This window comes from Solanum dulcamara, chromosome 4, assembly GCF_947179165.1.
Source record: "Solanum dulcamara chromosome 4, daSolDulc1.2, whole genome shotgun sequence".
NCBI lineage: Eukaryota > Viridiplantae > Streptophyta > Magnoliopsida > Solanales > Solanaceae > Solanum > Solanum dulcamara.
The window spans coordinates 12327585-12352652 of record NC_077240.1 but is presented as its reverse complement, the minus strand read 5'-3'; the positions used below and the strand labels follow the sequence as shown (position 1 = coordinate 12352652).

At 33.7% G+C, this 25068-nt stretch overlaps 2 protein-coding genes across 2 annotated transcripts; one reads left to right on the top strand and one right to left on the bottom strand.

Moving 5' to 3' along the window:
* The first annotated feature begins 7654 nt into the window (after positions 1–7654).
* LOC129886299 (DNA damage-repair/toleration protein DRT102) lies at positions 7655–12273 on the top strand. The gene is made up of 2 exons (XM_055960936.1): positions 7655–8623; positions 11981–12273. Exon 1 carries the CDS (start codon positions 7697–7699, stop codon positions 8612–8614), a length of 918 nt encoding a protein of 305 aa, XP_055816911.1. The 5' UTR covers positions 7655–7696; the 3' UTR covers positions 8615–8623; positions 11981–12273.
* A 261-nt stretch (positions 12274–12534) lies between these two features.
* On the bottom strand, positions 12535–22683 carry LOC129886298 (zeta-carotene desaturase, chloroplastic/chromoplastic). The gene is made up of 14 exons (XM_055960935.1): positions 22345–22683; positions 21565–21689; positions 21269–21403; positions 20928–21000; positions 20705–20778; positions 18064–18168; positions 17713–17957; positions 17472–17559; positions 17316–17358; positions 17069–17225; positions 16795–16923; positions 16591–16663; positions 13506–13670; positions 12535–12927 (listed from the first exon to the last, which is right to left on the bottom strand). Exons 1-14 carry the CDS (start codon positions 22517–22519, stop codon positions 12760–12762), a joined length of 1755 nt encoding a protein of 584 aa, XP_055816910.1. The 5' UTR covers positions 22520–22683; the 3' UTR covers positions 12535–12759.
* Positions 22684–25068: the final 2385 nt, after the last annotated feature.

Below are 25068 nucleotides of genomic sequence, written 5' to 3'. Positions count from 1 at the left end.
TTTGACAGCTTTCTCAAACTGAGTCTGAACATACTTCAGAAATATTGGAAGTGATACACAAACATCTGATTTTTGTTTAAGCAAGAATAACCAGGTCATTCTTGAAAAATCATCAACTATTGTAAGAAAATATTTGTTGCCATCAAAAGTAGCTGTATTGTAAGGCCCCCAAAGATCAACATGTAACAATTCAAAGCAGTCAGTACTTTTGATACTACTAGAAGGAAAAGTAGACCTGGTTTGTTTTGCCATTGGACAAACTAGACACTTAGAAACTTGACACATAGCGTGTTTAGTCAGAGTAAACATTTTTGCAAGTATTGTTGTGGAGACATGGCCAAGCCTTTGATGCCATAACTCTACTTCAGTGACATGAGAAGAATCAACAGCCAGAGTAGACTCCTTATTGTTGCTTTGAGATAACTGCCTCCACAGTAGATACAAGCCTCCCTCTTCTTTACCAACTTCCTTCACCTTTCTAGTGTAAAGCTCCTGGAAAACACAAAAGTCAGGAAAGAAGAAGACTGAGCATCCTAATTCCTTTGTTAGTTTGCTGACAGACATCAGATTATATTTGAACTCTGGTATGTGAAACACATTAGTAATAAGGCTTCTAGTTGACAAGCTGCATGAACCAGTGTGTGTTACTGGTGTGGTATTTCCATTTGGTAAGGACACCTCCTTAGGAATATCTAGCTTAAACACAGACTCCTTATTCAGCATATCCAAATTTGACACCATGTGGTTTGTTGCACCAGTATCTATAATCCAGACATCACTATTTTCAGTGACAAATAATGCTTTACCTGCAACATTTGCTTTATTTTCATAAGAGGCAGTAACTTTTGAGTGTGACTGTTGATTCAGCATATTCAGGATTTGATCATACTGATCTTTTGTGAATGTGCAGCCTTGAAGTAATTGTTTCACATCCTTTTCAGCTTGATTAATAGTGGTAGCAGGTGTGCTGGCTGCTACTGTGTTATGCTGTGCCTTGATGTTCCCTTCCCATACTGATTTGTCATATACATTGGTGTTCAATCCATAAGAGAAATGAGCATGAGCAGGTTGTTGACTGGTACTTGAGTCAACATATGTAGTGTTTGCACTTTGTATCTTCTTCTTTGACTTAAAATCTGGTGGATATCCAACAATTTTGTAGCAGTATTCTTTGGTGTGACCTCTACACTTGCAAAAATCACAAACTAACAGTGTATTTTTCTTGAACTTATGATTTGCACTTGAGCTGTTAACACCTCTAGAGTACATTGCTGCTGACTCTAAGACAGAAGAATTCAGGCCCAAAGTAGTGATGCCTGCAACAACAGATTTTTGATTTTCATCTCCTACTACCATGGCATAAGCCTGATTAATAGTTGATAGTGGGTCTATCATGAGTATCTGGCTTCTAGCCTGATGATACGAATCATTAAGTCCCATTAAAAATTAATATAATCTCTGCCTATTCATGTGAGCAACAAAGCCTCTAGACTTCTCACAGTTACAGCCAGGCGCAGGTACTAACACCTCAAATTCATCCCACAAAGCTTTTAACTTTGTGTAATATGCAGAAACTGAAGCCGTCCCCTGCTGCAGAGTTGTAATCTCTTTATGCAAGCTGTATGTCCTTGAGCCATCCACTCTGTCAAACCTTTCTTGTAAATCAGTCCACACATCCATTGCACTTGAAGCAAATGCAACTTCACTGAGCAAACTTTTTGACATTGAATTCATCAGCCATGACAAGACGATCGCATTTACTCTCTCCCACTGACTCCACAGTTCCTCACCATACATCTCCTTTCTGCATGTACCATCAACTAGCCCTAATTTATTTCTTCCTAGTAGAGCTAGCTTAATCGATCGGTTCCATAGAGTGTAGTTCTCCACACCAATCAACTGAAATGAGATAATACTGATTCCACTTACATCTGTAGGACTTAAGAAAAGAGGATGATTGTAATCAATACCTTGCCCAGACATACAATTGTTACTTTGATTCGGCTGAACCCGTTGACCTAGAGTTTCTTCACCTGGCATGTTTTAAGAAATTCCTTTGATTTCTGTAGTTGTAGGAACGATCTAAGCTTCACCTGAGCTTAGACCTGTAAATCAACAAAAAAAAACTTGATGAATTTGTGAACCTAACTAGGCTCTTTGACTCAAAAATTGAACGCCTATCGCAGTAAATCACTGCGATACAAGCTCTGATACCATGAACAAACTTATTCTAAGCTTAATCTTAGCTTAGACTGCTTTGTCAAAGCATATTTAGCTCAGAGAAAGCTCAGAGAAAACAAAGAGAGAAGAGAGAAGTCAGACGAAGAAGAAGAAGAGAAATGTGGAGAAGAGAGAGATGAAAATATCTTTTCATTATTCTGTGTGGTGCCTCATTACACATCAGTGTATATATATTAATACACAATACTCACAGCAGAATATTAACAACTAATCAGTTACAACAAACTCAACTGATTAACTAACTAATTGGTCTTAACAGATAATAGCAAAGACAGAAATGCCCCTAGCTCATACTCCTTCACTTATAACACAACATGATTTAAGTATACCGTAGAGTTGAATCAGAGAAAACAAAAAAGTCTGAAGAAACTGAGGAAAAAACAAAGGTGATTAGAATAAAATTGAGTCTAATTTGCCGAGAAAATACAAAGGGTCGTTTGACCATGCATTTTTTGACTTAAAATTTAAGGTTTTGATTTGATAATTGAACAAAATTTCAAATTGAAATTCACCTTAAAGGTAGAATTAGAGAATTTCAAGTTTGGAATTTCTAACTTTTTTGAATTTAAAACTTAACACATAAGTTTATATTTTACAAAAATTATTCATAATTTTAAATTTTGTAAAAATAAATAAATATTCATACTCGACGTGAGGAGATTGTTTATACCATATGGGAGGATTATATTGAAGAATATCTAGTTACTACTATTGCTGATTTATTGGACCAGTAAATCTTTATAAAATTATGTATATTTGAAAATTTGTAATAACAAGTAATCACATGCATTTATTTATAAAAGAAACATGAAGATATGTGATTTATTAAGGTGGTGCCATAAGATATTATGATACCCTAATTTTTAAACTATGATTTTCTCATTTGAAAAGATTGAATAAGAGTTAGATAAATTTTGACAGTTTTCACAAATTATCAAATTTTTGTGTTTATGAGAAAAAGTATAAGTTTTGAAATATAAATTACATATACTAACAAAATTTTAACTCCAAATCGACGGGATGACTTAAGGTTCCCAGTGAAACCTTTGCTTTATGCCTAAAAAAATTTGGGTCCCACGTTTTTCTAAATTTATAAATAATTTTTGTTATTTTAATTTATTTTGACAATACTACAGTTTGTTAAAAAAAATTGTCTACTTTTTATAGTAGAATATTTTAATACTTTAAATTAAATTACTCTCAATTTTATATTAATAAATAAAATTTTATACAATAACATCCAAAATATTGTATTACAAATACATGACTAACATCTGATAAACTTGAATCAATTCTTTCTAATATAAATAACAACAATAATATTACTATGTTAACTTAAAAGGATTTATTTTTAAGCATAATATAAAACAAGGTATAAAAATACAATCTGAAGAAGACTTTGATTTGAATTTGAAATTTGTACAATGTATATTATCTAGGGCACAATGGAATGCAATTATGACTAAAATGTATAATTTATTTATGAGTAAACATTACATCTATCACAACAAAACATATAAACTTAGATGTCAAAACTTCTGCACCTATTCACCCATTATGTCTCAAGTTGCGTTTCTCCAATTTCTAGTGAATGAGCCTATTCTCCTGGTTAAACTAAGAACTTGGTTGCTTGATTAATTGAAAGTCGAAAATCAATATCTTTGAATGATTTTTTCAAAATATCCATGCTTAATTACTCTCAATTGGAATTAGGTCATACCTAATTCATGATAGTAGTACATCGAGCATTACACTTTCATTGGACTTGATCCTCCTACGTCCCTCGCGCATTCTGAAGATAGAGAGTTGGCTACATTTCAGTTGATGTAGCCTGATCCAACGCCTTTCTATGGAATATTTCAGATTCTAAAATTATTTTCAAAGAGTCATCATGGCTTTACAAATCCATTTTTTGAAGGATTGTTACATGTTCTTCAATCGTTAATTGATGAACTCTTCAAGGTGAGGTGACTGTGCTAAGAAGGTGACTTGTCTATGATCTCAAAGTGATGACAGGTCATGCTGATCACAAAATTTTTTTTAGCTCCGTCTAGAAGCGGATTTAGAATTTTGAAACTCTGGTGACACAATCTTCAGTGTAGAGCAAGATAATACTTAATATTAATTAACAAATATGCATACAAAGTTTAGACTTGTTATATTGGTTTAGTTAAGATTTTTACTTATCAAACTTGAGATTTAACCATCGGCACCACAAGGTTCATTATTTCTAAGAATGTCATCTTTAATATTTATACTTTTCTTATAAATATATATACAAATATACATGTATATACAAATTTTCAATCGAGACCATGACACTCCTCCAATACACCTAAATCCGCCCCTGGCTCCGCCCTGTGTTTTTATCTCTACTGTAACAGAGCCGGTCCCAAGTGCGGACAAAGGAGGTGGGTTTAATTTTTATTTTTTTTTAGAAGTCAGATTCTTCATACAAAACCTGTAAGTTAAGTTAATTGTGAGTGGAAGGCTCACTCTCCCCCTCTCTCTCTCTCTCATTGCATCCTGTAGAGCCTTTCTCTGCTCAAAACCAATTACTTGAAGTGAGTATATGGAACCATGCGCGCATGTATAAAAGACAGGTGTTTAACCTTCAATCCCCTCATCCAGTTTTCTTCTTCGGACTTTTCTTTCTTTCCTGGTTAATTCTAGTGTGTGATGCATCATTCTTATCTAATCATGGATTTACAGAATATTTCACATCTACTACTGATACGCAGGATTGATTGCACGTAGTACGTTCAAAGATTCAAAATATAAAGGCCTAATTACTACTGGAATGGTTTGTGAAATTCATGTTGATCAGAATACTTATTAACAGCTTGAAAAGATGTTATATGACACTCCTCAAATTTTGATGTGATGATAAAGTAGGATTAACACAACTTTTCATGTATGCCCATTTCGCTTTATACCAGGTTATTTGAATTCTGTCCTAAGACACAAGTTTGGAAATATAAAAGGTTTCTTGTTATAATACATAGTGCCCTTTTTGGGAAACACAAATAGGTTTCATGGGTTGGAAGATTACAAATTTGATCATCTGAAGTTGACAACATAAAACTGGACAAATATGAATCAAATAAGTTTTATTTGCACAGCAACCCAAACATTAGCATATTCTTGTGTCTTTTTATACAAGATGTTTAATGAATAAACTTTGTTATTAATGATATTTGATAAATGAAGGTGAACTAAAAGTTTAAAACGGCTAAAAAACCATACATTGGTGTAAGTTTTCATAGTGATTAGTATTTTATATAGCAAAGCTACCATTTCATAGGATTTCATTAAAGTACATATTCACTATTAATTATCTATCATTAACGCTATTCTTTTTGCACGGATGAAAAGGTTGAAAAATTAAAAAATTATTCATTCCTATCACTTCATTATAACAATTATTATATTTAGTATTCTATATTAATGCAGGCAAGAAATGTGGGTGTTTGGTTATTAGAATTTGGGGGTTGTAGTTATTTCTATGTTTTAATTAATGCAACCAAAATGTATATTATATTATTATTATTGCTGCTCTTCTTCTTATTATTATTATTAATAATAAAATATGATATAATTATTTTTTAATATTTAATTAATTAAATGTTTTATAGCATTTTGATTTAATATAGAGCAAAATGGTAATTCAACTTTTCACTTTGGAGCTTTCCACCAATGGCGAAGTCAGAAATTTTATTAAGAATATTCAAAATTTAATATATATGTATAAAAAATAATTTTTGACTTATATATTTTATACAATTTTTTATATATATAATATATTTTTTCGATGAAGAATATCTAATTGGATACCCTAATTTATACGTGGCTACGCTATTGCTTCCCCCTTTTGATATAATATGTGATATGATCTGGTTTGTAATTAGTTTGTCAAGCTAGATAGTTATAATTAATATTAAACTGAGAATCATTCTTGGCACCTTCAGTGTTTATTCTTATGTTGTGTGTTCTAGAATATAGATACTAGTATATAAAGACAAGTAGTAATAGTGTTGTGTAGAGTCCGGAATCTATTTAAGCCATAAAAAGATAAAAGTGAAATAAATAAGTCATGTTTTTAAAATGTAATTAAAATAGGCTTAGTAGAATTTTATTCCATTTTATATAAAAAAAAATTAACAGCAACCGTTAACTGTGGAAGTCTAAATTTTAGTGTAAAACGAAATTTTTTCTTACACTTTATAAGGTGTAATTTTTTCTTACACTTTATAAATGAAATTTCAGTTTATTTATAACTTTACCAAAAATCTTTTACTTTCCTTTTTAACACTCCGCTTCAACCTTACAAATGGTCCTCAATCCGAAAGAATCGACCCCACATCAAAAAGTTGAAGATATTTTTTAAAGATTCTCGAAAAATTGGAGGTCCATAGCACAACCTAAAAAAATTAAAATAAACCTATGTGACATCGGAATCTCCGGTAAATGCCAGAACTGCATCCTCTATGATCATCGTGGAGCTAGGGTCCGTAGTAAATGGAAGCCCCGTAGTATGAATCTAAGCAAAAAGGAATAGGCAGCTAGTTGATGCAAGTCTATTTGTCTATGTAAGGGCTTAGGAAAACCAAATAAACCGCCGAAGCCATTAAATAGAAAACATGACTTGTATTAATATAAGTATAAATACATAATTGTATTAAAATATATAATTATTTCTTAAGCGGTTATATTGTGATACTCGTTTATAAGAAAAGTGAAAGATTTTTGATAAAGTTATTGGTAAAGTGAAATTTCATTTATAAAGGGTAAGAAATAGTTATATTTTATAAAGTGTAATAAATAATTGCATTTATAATGTGTAAGAAAAAAAATACATTTTATAAAGTGTAAGAATTTTTTTTTGTTTTACGCTAAAATTTAGACATTCACAATTAATAGATGCTGTTAAATTTTTTTATAAAATGGAATAAAATTTTGTACTAAACTTATTTTGATTATTTTTTAAAAATATGACTTATTTGTGTCACTTTTATCTATTTGTAATTCAAATAGGTCCAACTCGTGTTGTGTATAGCCGTACAAGTCAATAATGAATCAGACCCCGTTTGGATTGGCTTTAAGTTAGTAACTTTTGGACGTGTTTGACTAATACTGACTTTGACTTTAAGCCATAAAGTTCTTAAAGTCAGTCAGAAATGAAAAGTTAGGATTCCTAATTTTTTTTTCCAAAGTGATTAAATCATTTTCTTTGACCATGGAAATTACTTTTATATTCCTTATATTTTAACTAAATTCCCAAACTAGCTTTTTTTTTTCTTTTCTTTTAACCCTAAAATTCACATCATAATCACTTTTATCCAAACACTCAACTACTTATTTATAAAAATAACTTTCGTCACTTCATATATAAAAATTATTTTTTTAAGTCCAATCCAACCGAGCTCTCAATCATCTTTCTCCCATATCTCATCTTATGGCTCAAAAATCCACCAAACGATCCTTGAAAATCATCGCCGGCGCCGATTCTTTCGGCTGCAACCTTAAAGACGTCTTAGTTTCCCAACTCCGTGCTCTCAACATCCAAGTCGAAGACCTCGGAACCGACAAATACTACTCTGTCGGCGAAGAAATCGGCCGCCGAGTCAGTCAAGCCGCTGATGACCCCGCCGTTGAGACTCGAGGACTCGTCGCTTGTGGTACCGGCGTCGGAGTCGCCATCTTCGCTAACAAGTTCCCCGGTGTCTATGCTGCCACGTGTCTCAACACCGATGAAGCCCGCAATGCTCGTTCCATCAATAACTGCAACGTTCTCGCCGTTTCCGGGATGAATACCACGCCGGAGGTAGCTTCCGACGTTCTCAAGACGTTTCTAGAAACGCCGTTTAAGTCTCCTTGCCCCGCTTCTGGATCTAACCCATGGCCCGACGAGATCGACCAATTTTTAGAAAATTCAATCCACGAAATGAACAAAATTGGTACTCCGAAACCCGAGGAATCTTCTGGGGATTGCCATCTTTGTTCATTGGTGAAGTCCAGAGAGTTTAAGGCTGTGGAGATAATGCCTGGTGGTTCAATTTCTATAGTGAGGGAGAGTCCTACTTCAGCATTTGTGCGGTTCACTGCAGGAAGCGTAGAGCCAGCGCATCATCATACATTTGGTCATGATCTTGTTGTGTTAAAAGGGAGCAAAAGGGTTTGGAATTTGAGTAAAGGGGAGAAATATGATTTGAGTATTGGGGATTACTTGTTTACTCCAGCTGGAGATGTGCATAGAGTGAAGTATTTTGAAGATACAGAGTTCTTTATCAAGTGGGAAGGACAGTGGGATTTGTTCCTGGATGAAGATCATGCTGCTGCCAATGCTGCAATTGATAAGGAAAAGGAGAATTGATTCACTCCAGTGAGTGCAATGCTTTACTTAGACTAGCTTTTGCATGTATGATGTATCTAATGCTAATTTGAATAAATAATTTAAAATAATAAATACAATATTCTAATAGTTGTGCTGAAAATACTATTACTGGTATTATATTCACAAGAACAACTACTGTGTGAAGACAGTTCATTCGCACGAATACTCTGTGCTCTTGAATTTTTGCTCTTCCGCACTTTATATAACAAAAAAGTGATCGAAAATATCTCCAACACCATATTTATCGTATCATAATATAACACAAGTTATGCTTTTAAAGGCATAACAAGTTATGTCCCTTAATTCTTATGCCAATAGTGGCATAATGCTAACTTAGTTCCTGCATAACTTATATCGATAGATTCATAAGTTATGTCGATGGAGGCAAAAGTTCTCTAAACTTATGCCAAGCGAATTAAATACTACACAACTTATGTTGTATGACTTAATTCTTTTAGAACTTATGCCAAGCGAAATGAGCTTGGTATAATGGGCCACAGTTAGTTGTGGTATTTGACAGTTATGTTTATTTGTAGCTTTTGTTGTTCCTATGTAATCTTCAAATGAACATGTCTTTGATGGTTAGAGACTATTGTTTCTATATAACATTTCCTCTTATTTACTTCTTCTATCTATCTATAGTTTGTGTCAACTTAGCATTTCATATGATTGTCTAGCTTGTTGCTTGCTTATTGCATTACTACAATGTCAGTTGCAGCCTGCAGGTAGATTTTCTGAAATAAGTTATTAGCTTCGGGAAAGCCTAACTTATTCAAAGGGCTTCTTCTTTAGATTTTTTTTTTTTTGCTTAGTTGTATATAAGTGTTGGTAGGAGCAGCGGGATGATGATGAGTATATAAATCAATAAAGACCAAAAAAGAAGAAATGGCAAGATAAATTAGATATTTACGACAAAAATAACTATGTAGAGGGCGACTGAAAAGGAGACTCGACCTGAAGGGAGAGTGGTGGGCAGGGACTAAGCTATATGCGGAGTAATTTCTCTGAACAGTCACCCATGTTTGGAGAATTGCCTAAGAATATCACTTTTGTCTCCTTTAGGATTATAATATCACCCAATTATTTTTATTTTTCTCAAAATATACTTGACACAATAAAAATATCTTTCTTTTTCCTAATAGGATGACATGTCACATGAAACCATTTTCTTTATAAAAATAAATCTTTTAACTCTTTTAAATCATTTATATTTTATATCCAATAAAAAAATTATTACTTTTTTCATATTGATAAAAAAGGAATTTTTATTATTGTTTAAAATGTCATGTCACATTTTTAACTCCGTTTACTTTTAATAAACTTTCTTTTATTTGTTTATTATATCAAAAATAAAGTTGCATTTGTATTTATCTATTTATCATATCAAGAGAAAGATAAAAAAATAATTTTATTTTTACTTTTAGTATTAACTATTCATTCTAAAATATTTTCAGTTTTTAGTTATTCACTTTAGCATATCAAGAGAAAGACAATTTATTTTTCTATTATTACGAGATAATTTTATTATTATTATTATTATGTTTAATATTAATTTATTCTAAATTATTTTTCAAATCATTCATTCTTTAAGTTCTTAAAGAATGTGCAAAGTGCACATTAAAAACAAGTAAAAGTGAATGAAAAAAAAGTGATGTTATGGAACAATTTTCACGTACTCATCATCGTATCAACTAATTCATCTGCCCATTTTTATTTATTCATTATAATTTATATTATAATTTGTTTTTCGTTTTTACTTGTTTACTTTAGAAAATTAAGAGATAATTTATTACTTAATTCCTAATTTACTCTTATTATTAATTATAGTCATTTGTCAACGCATTTTTCAAAATATTAAATTAATTATATTCAGAGAGTGATTTAATAAAATTGTCATTCTATTTATTATTATTTCTTAAGAGATGTGTTAAATTAATGCTAAACAAGTAAAAATATAAAGATGGACATAGGGAGTGGAAACTAAATTTCACTTTTATAGAGATTCTAGAACTAAAGTAATTATAATAAGCGCAGTTAAAAAAAATCATAAAAGAAAAAAATTATTGTTAAAATGGAAAAGAATAATATGACATGACATCCTATTGAGAATGTGAACTTTGTACATTCTTTAATAACTCAAAAAATGAATGATTTAGAATAAATAATTAATGTTAAATGTAATAATAGAAAAATTAATTGTCTATCTCTTGATATGCTTTAGTAAACGACTAAAAATGGAAAATAATTTAGAATGAATAGTTAATACTAAAAGTAAAAATAAAAAATATTTATAATATAATGAATAATGTGACATGTCATCCTAGTAGGAGAGAGAAGGATGTTTTTATTATATCAAGTATATTTTGGGGAAAATAAGAATAGTTAAGTGATATTGTAATCCTAAACGAAACAAAAATGATTTTCCTAGGAAATTTCCCAAACATAAGTGACTGTTCAGAGAAATTAGTCGCTATATGTGTAATCCATCAAACTTGTATATAGAGTACTGCATTAACTTTTTTTGGGCTGTAAAATTTAATCTGCAATATAATATTGCCCCATGTGTAGTAATTGCCTTAGTGAATTGCAAATTTGCAATGTCAAGCGAAATGTGATTTCACTTAAATAAATATGATTTACATATATTTCCATTCAGGGTGACATTCACAAAGTAAAACCACATATTTCTTTTCTTCATTCCAAAAATAGGTAGAAGATTCTTCTCTAAGACTGTTCCCATTACTAAAAATCCTCCAATTACACTGTTCAATCACTTACAATGTTCTCTGGCATTGTAGGTTTAATCAAAAAGCCACTATATTCACTATACAATGAAAAAGTTGATTCAATTCTTTTAACTAAGCTTTAGTGCAACTCAAGAAACTAGCACTATACAATGGAAAAGTTGATTACATAAATTAAACAAAATTTTCTATAGAAGCTACTGCTATCGAAGATTGATGCTCCATTGTTCATACCTAATAATGGCTTTGTACCCCTATAGTAGTACACATTCTACTACATCTATCTTCCCATCTTCATTGACATCATTTTCCTCTTCTTGTGTGCTTTATGCTTTCCTGCATTCCTCAGCTTTTATGCCCTCTGAAAGATAGTTATGGAGCTGAAAAGTTTGTGCATCATGGGATAGTTAATGAAGTTTCTTGTGGGTAGAAAACATAAGACATGACCCAGCTTAATTAGTCGATCTTTCAGATCAAACACGTCAACAAAATCTTTTGTTCATGTGTGTTTGTTGAACTTATATATCCATATTTTCCTAATACTACAGGACACTGTTGTCTGAGGTCTTTTATCTCTTTCTCCCTTTGTGTGTCTGTGCAGACAATTAAGTATGGTTTGCAGATCGATATGGCGGCGTATGCATGTCTTCGGCATATGAATATTCATAACTAAGATATATTCAGCTTGATGCAAATATAATGGCAGCATGTTCGTTATTTCTATGGACCATGTTAGGAGTGCATGCTCAGTTGCTCACTGTGATGGTAGAATGGTAGTAGCTATGATATATGTAATGCTACTTTATGGACTATACTTTTATAACTCTCCAGTGGATATTATGAGTTGCAATTAATTAGTTGGATTTGGGGATATATATATATTTATATATATAAAGTTTTAGTCTTTAACGTTATGTTATATATGCTCTAGTGGTTTCCACATTTTAATTATCTGTCAAATTTTCTACCGGATTAACCAAATTGTCAATCTATTTGCATGTAATTGACAAAAAAGTGAAGTGTATAAAACTGTTCACAGAAGTAATGGATTTTTTCTGGACAGAGGCTTAACTTCCTCTGTGTTGTGGTCGGTCCGTGTTAGTCATGAGCAAGTAATAAGAATAAACTGTTCACAAAAGTAAAAGGCTCATAGTCTCAGGTGTAACAAAGTTCTCAATGATTGATGAAGCAGCAATAAGATCCATTTCACTAAATCTGAATTGTGGCAGAATAGATACATACATCACTAAGAAGATATACTAAAAATATTACATACATACATGTTTAAACCTTTTGATTTCCATCTTGTGGACTCAAAAATTAGAAGAATTCTTCCTTGTGCAATGCCTAACTGAATTGTATTTGGGTCATTTGCAGTCATCAGACAAGACTCAACTCGTCAGATAGAGACACGCCTTCAGAGATCTCGTTTTTTTCAGCAGCAGTGATCTTTTTCCGCAATGCCACCAGCTGCTCTCCAGCATTACATATGTATGCAGAAGCTTGCCTACCTGAAAGAGTTGCCCCTTCCATGCTATCGATGTAGTCCTGAAGAAAACAAGAATTTCCACACAAGATGAAACTTAACCAACCACAAAATAACCAGTCTACTTGAAAATATCAACGTGCTGCTGTAACAAAATATTGCAGGTTGTATTGCATACTTGACTGCAGTTCATTGTTAAATTTTACATTAGAAATTTATACTATTCGCTGTCATTGCTATCATCCTGTACAAACGTCCTGATCAAATAGTTTAAAGTTTCAAAGCCTCTTAAAACTGTCATAAGTTGCATATGATCTCTTCTTTACAACAATGCAATAACTAGAAGTTTCTTTTAATAATACTTTCTCAGATCAGAGACCATTTCAATCAGATTCAGATACCATCAATGCATAACTCATAAAGAATTCACACTTCTATCGACGTAATTCAATTTTCATCCATCATCTTCTTTATTTCTGGTAAATATTGGTCAAACAGATATTAAACTTGCTCAATAAGCTTTTTGAGGTTGATTCACTTTACAACATGAACACAGTGATATCCCTTTTCCTTGAGTAGAAGCATCACATGTTTAATTCATGGATCAAAATAGTAAGTATACTGGATAAAAGCAGGGTACCTGTTTTGTATATGAGCCAGCAAGAAAGAAATTTTCCACTGGCGTCTTCTGATCAGGTCTGAATGGGTCTTTACCAGGCCCTTCACGATATAAAGATTGCCCAATCTTCACAACTGATGACCAGGTAATCTCAAGACCTTGGGAAGAAGGAAATAAAGCCAAAACCTGATACCAAAATATCTTACACATTAAGGAGACCCTTGATGCAAATATACTAGTTATGCAAGTTTTATAATGAAGAATAGTTATTATAACTTATAAGGTCACTTTTGCCGTTCAAAAGCTTAATCCTCATACTGCTAAGTACACTCATTCTCAGTAAATGTTCTATACCCCATAAAAATTTAACATAGATTCCCATATAACGTAATGCAAATATTATTTGTGACAATTATCTTTTCTTATGCAGTCAATCAAATGCTACACTTTTTCTGATAACCAAAGAAACTCGCAAGGGAAAGCGAAGCACAGATTGAAACTACAGTGGATAATTAGTCCCTCTCTCTGCCTCTTTCCACTTAAATACCATTTTTTTGTCTATGCATTTTTCCACTTAAATACCATTTTTTCTTGTCTATAATAGGTTTTGAATCCGTAACATGCGCCTAACCCACATATATCATGCGATGTGCTCTTGCCACTAAACCAAAGCCTTGGGGACGCTAACTAAACACTATATTAGTTATGTGGTGATTGCTTCTCTTGTACGACCAGCCAAAGGTTGTAAGATTTTATCCGGGATTTTATGCTCAGATTAATTATACCAATACGATCAACCAAATGACCCCTAAAATATGAGCTTCAATTCCCCGACTATTGACCTCATCGGTACCAAATTGATACATCAACCTTTATAATCTTTATCCTATCATAACTCTCTCTTCTTTTTTTTTCTATCAGAATTCTCTTTTATTTTGCCATCTCTTTTTATTTTTTGAGGAGAGGGGAAAGGAGGAATTCTAGGCAGCCAAGACCACCCATAGGTTCTGAAGCTTTTAGCAATGTTTCTTTGAAATAGAATTCTTACATTCAGGGATGTGAAATTCTACTCCAGGATGCTTCTCTTTAGAAAATATACTGCACATGCATGACATCCAAAGAATCCAATTTTGATAAATTTAATCATCATTGAGTCTTTACATAATTGAAATTCCTTAAAGACGCAAAGCGTCATGGATTCTTTTTTGTGGGTAGTAGCAGGTGGGGAAGGGTACTGGGAGTCTAGTCCACACATTTAGTAGTAGACTCCAATGTTGTGAAAAAGCGCTGAAGCGCTCGCTTTAAGCGTGAAGCGAAGCGAGGCGAGGTACTAGCGCTTCAACATCGTGAAGCGAAGCGATTTCGAAAAAGCGAGCGCTTCACGGGAGAAGCGAGAAGCGCGCTCATCTAAAAGCGAGAAAAAAGCGAGCTTTTTTGGAAAAAAGCGGCGCTAGGTTTTTTTTTTTTAAAAAAAACTGTATAACTTCTGTGACTTCTCCAAGCTGCTCTTTCAGTGTGACTTCTTCAATTCGACAGTCCAACTTCAACATTTCAACCTCAACCAAGTTAGTTTTTCTTCTTCTCTTCTTCTGTTCTTCTGTTCTTCTGTTCTTCTCTTCTTCTCTTTCTATTTCTATTTTTATTTTCATTCAGCGCAGCACTGCTCTCAACTGCTGCGATCTTCTTTTCTTCTTCTCTTCTTCTTTTTCTATTTCTGCGTAACTGCTGTCTGCGAAGAATTATTTTTTTCAACTTTTATTCAGCAGTTTGGCCTTTTTTTTTAAGATAAAGCATATGCTCTGTTCAAGTTCATGTTCAAATAGAAGTAGAACTCTTGTTGATGAGTCCTCCGATGAGGAAGAAGATGAGGACCAAGTAGAAGTAGAACCCTTGTTGATGGCACTTCAAGAGTTTGAGGATCTTGTTGAAGAATAGGATTTTGCTCTCTTTGTGATTTGGTTATGCATTTGCTTTATATGTTGTTACTTATGAGTATTATTGACTATCTAGTTACTTTTTAATCTAATTCTTTTGAGTTCTTGATTATTTATCTATGCATATTTTATATTTTATATTTTTATACTAAATAACGCTTTTTCTGAAAAAAGCATGCGCTTCGCTTCACGCTTCTCGCTTCTGTGAAGCAAGCCCCCGTCGCTTTTTTCCGCTTCTCGCTTCTCAAAACACTGGTAGACTCTCATAGGTGCCATTGAGCTTCAATTTATTGGCAGTGCCATGGATATTAAAATCCATCGAGCACATTAGTGGCACAGATTTTAAAACAAATAACCAAGAACTTTTTGTCCCATATTGATTGCTATCCATACTAATAAAAAGAATATGAGATTTGCTTTTCATTACTAAGTTTGTTTTGAAGTTTAAGGGCCTAGGATGAATTTACTTCTGCAATACCACATACTACGGGATCATTTGCTTCTGCAATAGCTCAACTCAGATCCCCAAGTGCTTCCATTTCTAGTTTTGGTCTGTGACCGTGTCTGTTGTTGATTAGTTCATCTGAACAAATTATGTCTATAAAGAACTAATAAGACTCAATAATATGTGCTTCTAAGTTGCATTTACCTGGATTTCCAAACAGCAAGGTCACATAATACCCTTTTTTTCTTTATCAGAGAGAACGTCTATTCTTTTCTCGGTATAGGAAATTCTCAGATGAAATGATATCGAGTCAATTATATCTATCTCGCCCCTAGGGCTTTGGACTAGTGGAAAGGGCACAACTTGTGATGTGTCGGTTAGGCGCACATAATAGATTCAAACCCTTCATCGGGAAAAAACGTTGTATTTAAGTGGAGAAGGATATAGAGGTTGGCCCATTATCCACCAAGTTACAAACTGTGTGCCACTAGCCCTTGCGGATTCTCAGTTATTTATATATTGTTTCCTGTTAAGTAAAATCGAGTTCTAGATTGATTTGTGCTCCAGCTTAAGAACGTAATTGACAGTATTGTCCAGCTACATAAAATAGTCTTTTCCCTGGCATAATTTGTTACCTTCTATCATCCACTAACACACACAAGAAAATGTGAGTATCAAGGTTTTCCAGAAAACGAAAAAAAGAGGCACATATAAGCATCTAAATTACCTGCTTTGACACTCTTTTTATGATTTCATCATTCGGTAGAGGCATGTAAGGGTCACCAGGTGTAAGGACACATCTGAAGGCACCAAGATAGAGGAGAATAGATCAGAGAGGAACAAAATAACCAGATGATCTAAATCTGATCAGGATATCTAATGAGCTGCTGAGCAGTTATCTGATAGTAAAGATAACAACATAATTCCTTACTGAAGCAATGAGCCTTGTCCCTCAATGTAATAATCTTCCGGAGATGCCAATGCAAGGTCTGCAAAGCAAGAGAAATCTGCATCTGGTGTATACAGGAGATTATCCAAACCTGCAGCGCGCTTCAATTGCCTGAATTACAGAGAGAATGGTTATCTAATTCAATTGCTGAATCACAGAGAGAATGGTTATCTAACACATAGATTTAGTAGTTTTTTCATCATAAAAGAATTTCATATTGAGAAAAGCAGTTGCTTCTGAGCCACAAATGTATCACCTCGAACGCTCCAAGTCCTGCAACTCTGTAACCCAGCCATTGTATCGGAGTTGTATGGTAACAACAGGCACTCCAACCAATTTGTAAATGTTGTCAAAGAATTCCAATTCCCTCCACTTCTGAGGTACCAATCTTTTAATTCCAGGGATATCACATGCTGCAATTAGATATCACCCAAAATACTTTCAGTTTTCATGCTGTTGAAAGGAGGGAAAATACATGTCCAATCATATAGTTGATTACCAACCAGCAACATAAGCATCAGCTTTTACAATTTTCTTCTGAGTGGCCTGTACATAGACACCATAGCAGTTGATTAACACACCCAAACTTGTAAAGCAGCATGATGTACTTATATATATTCATTTCAAAAGCAATAAAATCAATGAAAGAAAGATTTTACCTTCGACATGGCAAGCCCGCTAACATACATGCTTCCATCAGAGGATGTCTCATAGAGTACCTCTCTGCATCCCCACCTCAGATGGAACCTGTGAACAGAGAATAGATTCAGAATAAGTTGAGCAGTGCTAGTTCATTCAAGAGAAAATTTAAGACCTAAATCTGCTGGTTCACAAAAGAGACAATTCACGGTCTAAATCTGCTAATTCACAGTGAGCAGCTGTATCTATATTTGGTCTTACCTGCCCCCCTTGTCTGTGATGTACTTCTTAATTGGACCACTCAAATAAACGTCAGGAGAACCTTTAAGCATGCGTAATAGGGAAGCCTCCGTTTTAGTGGCAAATAATGCAAATATAGTGAGCATACACCGAGCACTCATATTGTCACAGTCAATGAATCCAAGAGCATATGCAACAGGATCCCACATCCTCTGGATGCTAGCACGCGTCCCGCCTTTAGACATAAACCACTCAGAAAAGCTTATCTGAAACAGACATTACATAATATAAGGAACAAGTAGAGGGGTGAGGACAGAAAGAGACTGTCTGACTTGTTAACAAGAAGGGGAAAAAAGAGGAAACAACACTTACACTATCTAGATCACGTATCTGCTGCAATGCACCATCCGGATCAACTAAAGCCCGCACCACTGGACTAAGGGCAAGAGCTACAGCATTTCTAGCTTTATCATAAATCTGCCATTTAAAGGGAAGAACACTTTACCGACAATCACATGTAATACGAGCATTGATCAGGGTTTCCAACAACAGCAACACAGAAATGACAAAACTGATTTTCTTCTCTCTTCTCCTTTCAAAGCAAACCACTAAGAAATAAAGCCATGTAGGTGATATCTAATTATGGGAAAAAAACTCGGGAAAAAAAGAACTTGTTCCTCTCGGGTTTGCCTGTCAATGGTGCTCTCAAAGTGTTCTGACCCTCTCTTATACCTTCCCCCACCAACAATTTCCCTTTCCATGATTGGATTAGGCCACTGTGCCTTTATAGTTTTACATGCTCAAAGTACGTATATGAAGTAACAATACTTGTAAGCACTTTAGAACAAAGGTGGAAAAAATACTTTTTCACAAGCAAATATCAGTGCATACCATATGAAGCCGCCACACAATTATTAATTTTCATTTCCCACTATAGAATTATAAGATTACTTAAATCATTCTGAAAACAAATTGACTAACCTCTTTTCCTACCATCGTAAAACCAGATATAGAAACTATTGAAACATGATACTGTACTGTAAATTCAAATTTTGCTTTTCTATTTGGTAATATTATCGTACTCTGTTCATTAGCCTTACCTTTATCTTCTTTTTTATATATAAAAATATTTCATGATACAACACCAGGACAATATCAACAGTTATGTGCAATGTATGGATGTAGCTCAACCGCGGTTATCTAATCCATTGTCCCATCTACCTTAAACATGGAGTTCTTTTTTTACACCAAAAGCAACAAATGAAACAAAAAGAACTCTCGACATTAAACTTCCCTAAAATATTCTACTATATCTTTCATTTCAGATTATGAAACGAGCTGTTCCCCAAGTCATCTTCTTCTTGCCAATCTTCTGTATAATCCACCCCTTCAGCTTTTCCGCTATCTTTGGCATCATCCATTCCACGCAATATTGAATAAAGAGAATATCAGCATCCATAACTGTGAAGTGTATCAACGATGCAACTAGCACATAACCCCATGTGCTGTCCTTGCTCCTTACATTACAATACCAACTTCCTAGTCCTTAGATTTCTCAGCATAGTACTGCATCTCACACCAAGTAAAGAAAGGGACCTCCTCAATGCCCTAATATGCATGTTTTCTACACCTACTTCCTTTCACCCCTTCCAACCAATTCCACATTAAAGGAACTTGTGAGAAAGATTTGGCCCCTTTCACCCTCCATGTCGTCCAATCTTACCCCTCCATCTTTCTGGACTATCAAAAATCTTCATAAGGAATTCCTCCAACTCCTCTACTTTCAAATCTAGAATGGCTTTCCAAACTTATATCCCATGTAGTCTTTATCCAGTGCTCTTCAAGTAGGGGAATACCATAGCTTCTTTATCAGTCACTAAAGTATACAATCATGGATATCCATCTCTTCCACAATTAACCTATCCCACCACTTGTCTGCCAGAGGTATCCCCTTCCACAGCCAAGAAACCAACCATCCAATGAACTCCTTTCTTTTCATAATTCCTTTCGGTACACTTACCCAGTAGGAAATAGAACATCTGGTGAATACAGAAAATCTGGCAATTCCTCATATTTAAAAGTGATAACCCATCTCCATAAGGCGTTATCCCCTGTGTGAACCTTAACAGTAACTAACCTAGCAATGCCACATCATAGGTAGATAATCTCATATTCCCACTTCTTCTTGGTATAGTGATGTTGTTATATGCTTGCAATCTACCAAGTTCTCCGTCCTTACGTTCAAACAAGAAATATCTCATTATTCTCGAACCTTTCAACAACATAAGATGACATACAAAATAAGCGCATATTATACATTGAGATATTAAAAAGGTGGCCTTCAATAGTGTAATCTTTCTCCATTTGATAGTATTGCAGTACTTTCTTAGTGCTGTGCTTGTGAATAATACTACCATTTCAAGAAAAAGTATTGCCTCTTCAGCAACTTAACCTCTTTGTCTGTCTTTAAATTTACTGCCAAACAGCAATCCTGAAATGTCATGGTGCACCTTACACTTACATCCTGCGCCTCTCCTCCTACCAGCACCAATTTTAGACTTCTGAGAATTTATTCTTCATCCTTCCTCTTTAGTTAAGAGGAAGAAGAAGAGGGTTACTAGATGTATGCTCAACTTTTTTTTTGAGAAGGTAACAACTTGAATTCTATTCCAAAAAAATCAGAACCCGCCACAACATATTACAGGCTCCTATTACAATTGTGGAGAGTAGCAGGAAGATCTTCAATCCTATAGCAAAATTTACAAGGAACCTAAAACATCTGTAACTGATTCTAGATCTACCATGTAATCCTGTAAGCAAGAAATGATATACTAACAGATTCCACCCACAAGCATGAGCAGCAGCACAAGAGTCAAATGCCAAGGGCATGATCCTTAGTATAAGATATAACATGAATTGAAAAATCAAATTACGAAGAGCGCATAAGCATGTTACTTTTAGCTGCTTAGTAGACAGAAATGCATTAATTACGAAGAGGGCATTAGCATGTTACCTTTAGCTGCTTAGTAGACAGAAATGCATTAATTCCATGTAAGGGTGCTCCAACTGGAAAGCGGAAATCAAGCTCTGCATTGAGGTATAGACCGCAAATTATAAATAAAACAGACCATGTTAACTGTAATATATTGGAAGACATGTTCCTCGAGGAGTCATATGTGAAAGCATTTTAAAGTTGCCCTAGATGAAAGATTTGTATCACACATATACAATCATACCCCCTATTTCACCCCCTTTATTTACAAATGTGTGAGTATGCTCCTTCACAAGCAGATTTTTTTCAGCACCCACCTACATCAACCAGGAAAAAAGAAATGGGATTACTTAGCTGATAAACATGTACAGGAAAAAAAAATATCAAGACTCCTTGGCACTTCAATATTCCATCTCCTACTATCAAATGAAGTTTAATCTTAGGCATTTCTACTCAGCACAAACGTTACTCTAAATTATTGGAAATCCACTTTAACTATCAGTGAGCAGTAATGCAGTTCTATTGCATGCTCAACTACTCAGTAAGTAGAAATACTATGAACTATGAATGGTGAGCTCTGTGCACCTTTTTCAACAGACGGAACAGATTATTATAGCAACCAAAGAACACGTGCAGTCCCATTTCAATGTGGTTCCCACATTTGTCAACAAAAGAACCCACTTTCCCACCAATAAAAGTCCTTGATTCGTATATATCCACCTGAAAAATGTAGAAGACATGATGAATTCCAGGTCACAGGGAAAAACACAAAGATAAAGACAACTTTTTCTTTTTCAATTTATTTTATTTTTTGGTAAATAATTTTGTTTCCGAGTGAATTGATAATAGCACTTCTCGAAAGGGATGTTAGGCTTCTGAACCTCATGTCCTTGATCCAAGAGCTCCACAGCAGTCGACATGCCTGCAAGCCCAGCTCCAATAATAGCTACTTTCAGCTTTGGCCCCCGATAATGTTCAGGTTCAGGTGGAAATAGCCCTTTGGGAGCTGCAAGTTGAAATTTTGTTTCAGCAGCAGTACATTGACTTATATAACAGAAAATGTCCCTCCTGATTTCAAGGCACCAGAACTTCTTTTTAACCTCATTTAGATGTTTCTTTTTCAATATTTTCGTACAACATCTTGTTTATCTTTAAGCTACACAAGAAGTATATATTTCAGGTATCTAAAGAGAGAAGATTGAAACGATTGTGAAGTTCTTCTGTTTTCCAATATTGCCTATACTTTCATTCCAATAATAGCTAAAGTAACACCAAAAAATAAATAAATCCTGATAGTCTTGACATATCCAGTCCTAGACTGATCCTGAGAAAGTAAGCGTTCATGCTTCTCACCGTTTCACATTTTAATCATTTTTGCCTCACCCTCTCCCCTTTTCCCCCGACCGCAAACAGACATGTTTTCGCAACTTAATTCAATCTGAAACTATTTGGAGCAAAAAGATTATAAGAATCCATTCCTCTGACCTCAATGTATGTGTCTTGGTACCCTTTGAAAAAATCTTATTTTCCACCAAAATCAAAGACCAAATACCACTTCCCACCAAGATGCATATACACACAGAAAATCACAATTACTTAATACCTTTCACAATTCAGTTCGAATGAAAAATCAAAACAGGGAATTAGTGGATAAACTTTACCGTTGGTAGCCATATCAGAGACCATAGAGTCCAAATCAGCCCGAATAACTGACTTTCGGGTCACTAACCGGTTCGACAAACGTGGACTACCAAAAACCAAGCCAGTTGGGAAAATATGTTTGTTTCCAGTAGCAGAAGTCGCAGGACAACAAAGATAAACGGAAGAAGTAGCCATGAGAATTTTTGAGCAAATAACTTAACTTTTCTTGTTAAATATCAAGAAAATGGGTTAAACAAGAAAGGATGAAATAAGACAAAAGAAGAGGAAAGAGTATATGTATAAAGATTAGAAGGAGGAATCTTAATTTGTGCTAAGTTGCAGTTAAGTGCCGAATGAGAATTGAGTTTGTTTTTTTGTAGTGAAATGATTGTGCGGTGAGTTGTTGGATGAGACTAGAGACAAGCCAATGGTGCTGTGTTGCACCCACTACCACTTACCAAATTATAAAATATTTAAGATACTATTTTTCATTCCACTAATTCAAATTTAAATGACGCTTTCCATCAAACAAAAATTTATATTTAAATATAAAAAATAAAGTTCATATATTTATTATATATAAGAAACATATAAATGCTCTAGAGAGAAATAAATATTTATAGTAAATTATAAAACAATCTAAATTATATAGTAACCGTTGACATTCAATTTTGATCTTTCACAACGTAAATTAGCTATCGAACTTCTTCAATTTCGAACAATTTAAAATAATTAGCTTTTATAAAATAAAAAAAAATATTCTTCATGTTATTCTTAATTAATTTTGTCATTTTTATAATTTTCAAATAATATATATATATTTCTATATTATTATACCCTTAATTATTATTTTTGTGATTATTCGAAAATAATCTCAAAAAAAATAACATTTGGCCATCTTTCCAATTGCAATTTTAGCCTTTCCCAGCCCAAATTGCAAATTAATTTGCAATAATAACCAATCGACCCTTCCAATCCAACCCCATATACAACATTCCCAGCAACCCATTTCTACATAATACCTATAGCAAACAATACCAATTCCATCCAAATCCAAGCAACATACTACACCTACACAACAGCGTTACAACAACATATATAATAATACTCCTACAACCCATCTAATGGACCTTAATTTCCTTTACCATTAGGCCCAATTCCAACAAATATAAAAACAATCCAACCCAAACCCACATACAATAGCCACATCACATTACTACACCCAGCACACAAACAAAAATAAAATATTCATATCACACCACCGACTCAACCTTTTTCCCCACAAAAAATCCAAATTTTTTTCACCAGAAACCACCACGTACACATACCAACGGATCATTTCATCTTCTTTGTGAAGAACCCAGCAAACGATTCCACCAACAACGTCCAAATCTAAAAATTCAGCGAGCAAATCCAAGCACCCCTGTGTCTCTCTCCATATTTCCATATTTGAAAATTTTGCAAACCTCGAGCCTCAATTATTGACTTTGGCTTAGAAAAATTTCCTTCAAATCTAATTCAAAGAATGTCAAGATGGAATTCAAATTATTGGGGATATGTTCTTTTTTAGAAATTTAAATTGATTGTATTTCGACTATAAATGGTTGAATTCTTTACTAAAAAAAGGAAGTTGAGAAATTTCCGAGTTCACTACTTTCTTTGCTCTTTCTTTCTCTTTTCCAGTTTCTGAGATACTCCCGTATCTTTTATTGTTCCTTTTTAATCATTCACACTCTAAGTCGGTGTGGGAACTCATTCCCGTCAAGGCGTCAACTCGTCGTTCCAGTCCTGCATGAAAAAAGGCCTAATTTTCTTTCTTCATCAAGTCGGCCTCGTCATTTGAAGAGTTGGAAGCTGATATACATGTGTACGGGAAGCTAGTTGATATGTAGGTTGAAGACCGAAAATAGGCCGTAGTGTATAAAATTTGATATACAGGGATTACATGTCGAAAAGTGGACATTATACAGCGGTATACATCAAATGTATACACTAGTATACAGCAGAAAATGGGCCTGAACCCATTCCTTTTGTAAATGTAAATTTTTTGTTCATTAGAATTGACTAGGTCAGGGATGAAAATTGGGCTTAAAGCCCAATATTTGGCAGCATTAGTAAAAGGCCCAAATTTCAATCCAGCGGACAGAAACTGAGATTGGCCCTATCGGATTTATATCCGATTAAATTTTGAATATTTTTATTGCTTGTTTAATTGCTTAATTATGATTAATTGTTAACTCTAACAAATTATTAGATTAATATAATTAAATCCCTAAAAGAAGAACTATTTTATTTTATAAGGTTGCATTTTTTTAGATTTTATTGACTCTCATTCTTTATTTATCCACATGATTGATCGAAAATCCTTTTACTTGTTTAAAAAATGCTCTTAAGTTATTATCTTTTAAAAATAGTAAAAGTGTTTTCCTATGTAATTATGTTTCTTCAAAGTCTTAACTGCTTCTTAATTTATTTAAATATATTAAATTTATTTCTTTATTTTAAATTCACTTTTCTCCTTACTTAGTCATTTTGATAGAGTATATTTTCTTTCTAAAATTATCTCAAGTAATTCAATTTTATTTATTGCTCAAATAAATTTATTTATCTTATTATGCATAAGTAATTTTATCAAAGTTAGTCAAATAATTTTCAAATCGCCGGATAACCGCGTTAGCGGCCACTTTAAATGCTTAACACCTTCTCAAAGTGGAAAGAAAAACCTCGTACCTTTTTCTCTGAAT

Coding starts and splice junctions, on each gene's coding strand:
- LOC129886299 (XM_055960936.1), top strand. CDS start 7,697: ATGGCTCAAAAATCCACCAAACGATCCTTGAAAATCATCGCCGGCGCC.
- LOC129886298 (XM_055960935.1), bottom strand. CDS start 22,519: ATGGCTACTTCTTCCGTTTATCTTTGTTGTCCTGCGACTTCTGCTACT. Junction 20,779..20,927: donor TAAAGGGGGTGAAATAGGGG/GTATGATTGTAT, acceptor ACCTCAATGCAG/AGCTTGATTTCCGCTTTCCA. Junction 13,671..16,590: donor TAAAAAGAGTGTCAAAGCAG/GTAATTTAGATG, acceptor TTTTGGTATCAG/GTTTTGGCTTTATTTCCTTC.